This window comes from Rhinoraja longicauda, chromosome 29 (genome assembly GCF_053455715.1).
Source record: "Rhinoraja longicauda isolate Sanriku21f chromosome 29, sRhiLon1.1, whole genome shotgun sequence".
Lineage (NCBI taxonomy): Eukaryota > Metazoa > Chordata > Chondrichthyes > Rajiformes > Arhynchobatidae > Rhinoraja > Rhinoraja longicauda.
This window is the reverse complement of record NC_135981.1, coordinates 4023740-4031239: the sequence shown is the minus strand read 5'-3', so window position 1 is coordinate 4031239 and position 7500 is coordinate 4023740. Positions and strand designations below refer to the sequence as shown.

The window sequence follows — 7500 nt, the reverse complement described above, 5'->3', positions numbered from 1 at the left end:
TGTGTGGAAATAGACGCATGGATTTGAGAGTGTGTTTTGTTCGGGACCATTGACCTGGGGTTTTTTTTTAACATGAAGCTCAAGTTTAATTTAATCGTAGTTTATACCTTGCCAAGCCAGTCCCATGTTTTATATAATGACGAATATTATTCCCGACTTTCCCTCGGCTCTACCTCAAATTTTAAGTCACTCGCCTGATTTCGGCGGCGGCACCCGAGTTCACGGCAACACTGGACCATGAGAGCGTAGCGGTGGAATGACTAGAAGATTTGTTTTATAATTTGAGAACGGGCATGTTTGCTTTTGCGGGAGGGGGGAACTGCGCGGGTCACTTCGGTATTCGGAAATTGAGAGGTCAAAAAATAATAATCCAGCCTACAAACTATAACTGTGTGTTAGAGAAAGACAGATAGAGTGTAGTTCAGGCTTGAGATGGAGCCCGCTACAGTGTGTGTGTGTGTGTGTGTGTGTGTGTGTGTGTATATGTCACGGTTAAGTCTGGATGGTTGGTAGGATGCGTGTTGGTTTCTTTGCAAATTACGCGCACACCTCCCCCCTGGCGCGACTAAATCGAATCAGGCCGGGAATAGGGGCAATGGTCTAAATATAAATCTAAAGAGATAAAGAGGCGCTTCACAGCGGTGGAGATTTGCACGCAATCCCAGCTGAGAAATTAACGGGTCGCCCGGCTCGGCTCGGCTCGGCCGCGCTGTCAGCAGTTGTTGTGCGGGTCGGAGTAAGGCGAGAGTCCTCTTTCATTCCCCCCCACCACCTCCCCAGCCAACCTCGCCACCACCTCCCGCCTTCAATTTCCCCTCCACCTCCAGCCGATCACGGGAACCGAGCGCGGGGGAACGGGTCAGGAACGTATGCGTGTTTTCAGAGGAAGTTACCAGTGCGTGTTTACTGCGCGTCTGTTCAGGGGAACTTCCTACAGCCCAACGCGGAGAGCCATGAGCACTTTTATATTAAAACAAAAACCCCACAGCATAAAATCTTGACACTGTCTACTTCCCGAATCACGTGTGCGGAGTATCCGGCTTCCAATCCGCCGCTTTCGCCCCCAGTTATTTTTCCGGGTGGTATTTTCCAACCCATAGCCCGATCGACGCGTATCGTACGGTCCAGCCGGCACACTGTGCTGTGCTCTCTCCGGTAGCTGGTTTGGGGACGGCGGGGGTTATAGTTGATCTTCCCTTGCTCGGGGTACCTCCGACAATTAAAGCGAAGAGGTACAACAAATAGGGACGCGAGAGCAGGTTTAAGAAGTGCATAAAACGTGTCGTAAAGAACTGCAGATGCTGGTTTAAATCGAAGATAGACACGTAATGCTGGAGTGAGTAACTAACTCAGCGGGACAGGCAGCATCTCTGGAGAGAAGGTATTGGTGACGGTTCGGGTGAGACCCTTCTTCAGTCACCCAAACCTTCTCTCCAGAGATGCTGCCTGCCCCGCTGAGTTACTCCAGCATTTTGTGTCTATTTAAGAAGTACACAGTTGGACAAGTTTCTGAGACGAGGCGCGTCAACAAGGGTCCATCTGATAAATATTTAAACCCAATCAATATCGTGTCTATAACCAAGACGCTCCCGACAATTCGAAATTAGAGTAATATGAAGGAACTGCAGAAGCTGGTATAAACCGAAGATAGACACAAAATGCTGGAGTAACTCAGCGGGACAGGCAGCATCTCTGGATAGAAGGAATGGGTGACGTTTCAGGTCGAGACCTTCCTTCAAACCGTTCTGCGAAGTCAGAAGAAGGGTCTCGACCCGAAACGTCACCCATTCCTTCTCTCAGGAGATGCTGCCTGTCCCGCTGAGTTACTCCAGCACTATGTGTCGGTCTTCAATTAGAACTTAGACATACACCTCCCAACAATCACGTCAGATTAATTTGTTGGCTTCGCGGTTTCCAATGATATACATTAAAAATCACTTCGTCCAACTTCGTCCTTAATGTGGAAGGTAGACACAAAATACTGGAGTAACTCAGCAGGTCAGGCAGCATCTCTGGAGAGAAGGAATGGGTGTCGTTTCGGGTCGCGACCCTTCTTCAGATGAACTGAAGGATCCTTCTGAAGAAGGGTCTCGACCCGAAACGTCACCCATTCCTTCTCTGCAGAGATGCTGCCTGACCCGCTGAGTTACTCCAGCAATTTGCGTCTATCTTCGGTTTAAACCAGCATTTGCAGTTCTTTCCTACACTTAATGTGGGCTTGTTTGGGTTCAGCATCAATTCGAGTACTCTGAAAGTTGAATATCTTCTTAAATATGATCACTTTGTTTTCTTTTCACTGCCGCTACACGTTTTCTTTATTATTAATAGACTGTAACAATGATAATTATGGCTGGGGAGTTTGTGTGAGACATGTGTGCGATTCGAAGCGTTTTACTTATTGGAATGAAATCATGCGTTTGCCTGTCAAAAGGAAAGTAACTGCATTCTGACACATTCGGCAACCCGTACAACAGCAGCACAACACAAATCCATTCTACCGGTTAGTCACAGGGCAGAACTGGGCCTCACAGCGTCAGACAGTGGAAACATTTGTAAAACACAACGTGCTGGAGTAATTCAGCGGGTCAGGCAGCATCCGTGGAGGTCCCACCTCCTCCAGAGACGCTGCCTGACCAGCTGAGTTGCTCCTGCACTTTGTATTCCACACGGAATTCCAGCATCTGCAGTTCCTTGTGCCTACAGTGAAATGTTTCATGTTTAAACACTGGTAGAATTATGTTTAGGAAGGAAATGCAGATGCTGGTTTAAACCGAAGAGAGACATAAAAAAAAGCTGGAGTAACTCAAGGGGTCAGACAGCATCTCTGGGGAAAAGGAATAGGTGACATTTCGGGTCGAGGCCCTTTAGACTTATTCAGACTTCAGAATTATAGAATCATATTCATTTTATCTCCTTTTCGCCACGCACAGCAAACGCAATGTATAAAGTACAATCTTATTTTTTTGTGTATCTTTCTGTAAAGTAACATTGACACTGTCTGTTATCATCTCAATAATAGGTTGGCAACAATTCGGTTGGTGTTTGTGAAATTGCCCTGAAAGTGACAAAGGCGAAGTGGTTTTAATTTACTGCGCCGCGCTTGGAAACGGGTTGCCCTTGCACTGAAAAGCAAGTTCACGGGTCATAGGGGACCAGGAATGGAAGGTAGGGGGGCGAGGAAGGGGAGGGGGCAATATTTTCGTGTCTCCACCGAAAACGCTCGGCCAGGCTTGAACCGCGCCTTCTCCCGTGAGAGCCATACGGTCCAAAAAAACAACCTCATTCCTAATCAGATGTGCAGCACTTTGGTCAACGTGGGTTGTTTTTAAATGTGCTATACAAATAAAATTGACTTGACTTGACTTGATTGCTTACTTACCTCCATCGACATCTTAATATTGACCAACGCCGACTTTCTTTAAGACTATTTATGTAATAAATCCTCTTGACAAGACAGGCTGTTTAAGACTCTCCCAATCGACTGCAGTGAACACTAAGCTGGCAACGTGCCCGCGACAAGGCCCACATTGTTTACTTGAAATGCACATATATTTGAGTTGTGACCGTGCCTGTTTCTGTGTGGCCTTATCGATAAGAGGAACACATATTGGACCTTCCCTTTGCATGCACAAATATCAATGCAGTGCACTTTTTAAGACAAAAAAATAATTAGGAAATCTACTTGTCTGCATTTATTGTGTAAAGTTGTCTCCGTTGAATTTCTTCCTGAGGATGATCACAGTGAAAATATCCAGCCTGTGGCGTTAACGCGTCTGTTATAAAGTTGAAGACGACACAAAAGGCTGGAGTAACTCAGCGGGTCAGGCAGCATCTCTGGAGAGAAGGAATATGTTGGCATGATTGTAGCAGGCCTAGATTTAAGTGTGAAAAGAGGTTCTAACATATTGACCAAACCCTCTCTCTCGAAGGTATTTATTCATAAAATGCTGGAGTAACTCAGCAGGTCAGGCAGCATCTCAGGAGAGAAGGAATGGGTGACGTTTCAGGTCGAGACCTTCCTTCTCTCCTGAGATGCTGCCTGACCTGCTGAGTTACTCCAGCATTTTGTGAATAAATACCTTCGATTTGTACCAGCATCTGCAGTTATTTTCTTATAAACCCTCTCTCTCTCTCTCTCTCTCTCTCTCTCCCTCCCCCTCCCCTCCCACCACACTTCCACCACCTTCAAATACTAGCTGTAGGCATGTTGAGGGAAAATATACCGACCCATTGTTACAGCTGAGAGATTTTTCTTCCCCTCCTCAAGTGTTGGAGAGCAAGATTTCTCCAAGATGTTTGGCCTTGTTTGTGATACCATCACACTTCACTTTTTGTACCGCGGCTAATGATCAGGGAACGTCAGCTGCTTCTTGGTGATTGTGTGTTGACAGGAACTGCAGATGCTAGTTTGCACCGAAGGTGGACACAGCGTGCTGGAGGCAGCGTCCTCTGGAGAGAAGGAATGGATGACGTTTCGGGTCGAGACCCTTCTTCAGTTTCAGTCTCGGACTACCAGCCTGAAGAAGGGTCTCGATCCGAAACGTCGCCCGTTCCTTCTCTCCAGAGCTGTGTTACTCCAGCATTTGTTTTTGGTGATTGTTGTATTTTGGAGCACGACGCGCAGGGAAAACGAATCCACTGCGAAGGTTAAGTAAAGAGTTGAGTTACACCTTACCAGAAACAAGGGGAACGTGGTGACTCCAACCTTTAAGCATCCTATCTATCACTGTTCAGAAGTCTAACAGCCAGCATTTACTGAGATATATTCTGGGGAGGGAACGATTGAGAGGAACTGGTTAGTAGTATTGGTGGTAGCATTGGGTGCGGGGGAGTGTTGGGGAGGGAGGGTGGGAGGGGGGGATTGGGGAGAGTACATTCTCGGTACCAGAAAAATATTTTTTTCTTTAGAAGTAACGATTTTGGAGGGGCGGTGTGACAATTAGCCTGTCCATTGTATCTGTCAAAGCCCTGTCTTTACAAACCCAGTCTCTTCCATTTGGTGACTTCATTAAATTAGCACTGCCTATAAAACAAATGAGTGCCAGTGAAGATTGTAAGTCGAGGGGGGGGGGGCTTAAACGATTTTAAAAAAAAACATGCAGGTTTCATGCAGAGCGCATCCTCGGTACCGGAAATAAGAATTTTCTTTTAAAAGTACCGTTTTCCCGGGTAACATGTCAAGTGCCAGATACAAAGAGTTGGATTTCAGTCGCACAGCAGGAGGAACTGGTCAGTCGTGAGTGCGAATTCGCCCCTTTAGCAGAGAGAGGCGTTCATTTTAATTTAAATAATCCAACATAAACGTTCGATTCATTGGTGTCCCCATTACACAGAAGTGAGAATGTACCCCACCTCCAAGGTGTACCAAAATTTACCACCCTCCGCTGGTAAATCCATTAGTGAAGTCGGCAGGTGAGATGCTGCCAGGAGTTGCTGAGTTACTCCAGCACTTTGTGTCTATCTTTGGGTGGGGTGGCTGTGAAAGACAATTCAATGTAAAATTAATCATATGGGCTGTCACCTGTAGAGCATATCGACACCAACTCCTGCACCCACAAACCTGCACACTCATCTGTCTCTCTGAACACTCTCTAGTCTCAAGAAGGGTCTCGACCTGAAACATCACCTATTACTTCTCTCCAGAGATGCTGCCTGTCCCCTGAGTCACTCCAGTATTTTGTGTCTCTCCCTTCCTCCTCCCATCTCTCTCTCTCTCTCTCTCTCTCTCTCTCTCTCTCTCTCTCTCTCTCTCTCTCTCTCTCTCTCTCTCTCTCTCTCTCTCTCTCTCTCTCTCTCTCTCTCTCTCTCTCTCTCCCTCTCTCTCTCTCTCTCTCTCACTCACTTTCTCTCTCTCTCTCTCACACACACACACACACACACACCTAAACACACATCCATGCGCACAATACAAGTCACATACCGACCCACACTTTCTCAGCCACAATTACATAGTCATAGAGTCAAACAGCATGGAACCAGGACCTTCGGCCCAACTTTCCCATGCTGACCAACATGCCCCATTAGTGCACTGGTCCCACCTGCCTGCGTTTGTCCCATATCCCTTTAAACCCACCCTATCCATGTATCTGTTTAAATGTCTCTTAAATAGTGTGATGGCACCTGCATATTATACATACACCTTTAATTACACACACACACACACACACACACACACACACACACACACACACACACACACACACACACACACACACACACACATACATGTTCATTCACACATACACATACACACACACATACATGTTCATTCACACATACACATACACACACACGCACACACATATTCATTCACACACACACACACACACATGTTCATTCACACATACACACATACGCGCGCGCACACACACACACACACATGTTCATTCACAGATACACACACACACACACATGCTCATTCACACAAACATGCACACACACACACACATATGCTCATTCACACACACACACACACACATGCTCATTCACACAAACACGCACACACACACACACATGCTCATTCACACACACACATGTTCATTCACACACACACACACACACACACACACACTCATGTTCATTCACACACACACGTACATACATGCGCACACACACACATGCACACATGCACACACGCACAGGGTCAGAAGGTTTCGCACTGGCACACTAACGGCTTGGTGACCCTCAAATAATTTGCATCTTGGCCCAACTGCGCGTCGATATCCAAACTGTGTTTCCAAAGGTATTCACAGGCAGCATCCCTGGAGAGAAGGAATCGGTGAGGAAGGGTCTCGACCCGAAACGTCACCCATTCCTCCTCTCCGGAGATGCGACCCGTCCCGCTGAGTTACTCCAGCATTTTGTGTCTACATCTTCGGCTTAAACCAGCACCTGCAGTTCCTTCCCACACACTGGGTTTCCAAGGGGTGGTTTTACATTTCAGGTCGCGCTGGTGGAGTTCCGCACCGCCGCCTCTGGGCTGTATTTACAGGTTAATTGTTTCGTGGGGAAGAGGTGGGGGAAACCTAGGGAAATATTACGACGGTCGCTATGGTAACCAGAAGTGGGCACCGCAGCCGCTATCACGTCACTGCATGCACTGGGTTATATTCCTTCAAAGATATGTATCTGTGCGGGAATGGACTGCGCTCGGCTTTGTTTCATATAACGTACGTTATTATTGTACGTGGCAAACCCAGGCGCTGACCGCCACGGCAAGATGGTGTGTTTCCAAACCGATATATTAACTTTATCCAGCATCGATTGAAGGGCCGTTTGCGCCCGTCTAATACGTCGCGAAACGAATTGCATGTTAAATGTTGATCGTATCATTTCACTGATTTTTTTTGTGCGGATCAATGCCTTTTGAAAAAATAGGTGTGCGTGCGTGCGTGTGTATGTTTGTGTGTGTGTGTGTGTGTGTGTGTGTTTGTGTGTGTGCGTGTGTGTGTTTGTGTGTGTGTGTGTTCGTGTTTGTGTGTGTGTGTGTGTGTGTGTTTG

At 46.9% G+C, this 7500-nt stretch overlaps 1 protein-coding gene across 2 annotated transcripts in view; it reads left to right on the top strand.

Annotated features, from left to right (window-relative positions):
• The window catches only part of LOC144607667 (polycomb complex protein BMI-1-like), a 41760-nt gene that overhangs the window by 1409 nt on the left and 32851 nt on the right, over positions 1 to 7500 (top strand). Inside the window, exon 2 of one of the 2 annotated variants that reach the window (XM_078424671.1) lies at positions 3020 to 3165. The exons of the other annotated variant lie outside the window; for it this stretch is intronic. Coding sequence (XP_078280797.1) covers positions 3159 to 3165 — 7 coding nt within the window. The 5' untranslated portion in view covers positions 3020 to 3158. The remainder of the gene's footprint in view (positions 1 to 3019; positions 3166 to 7500) is intronic. 2 annotated transcript variants of the gene reach the window in all.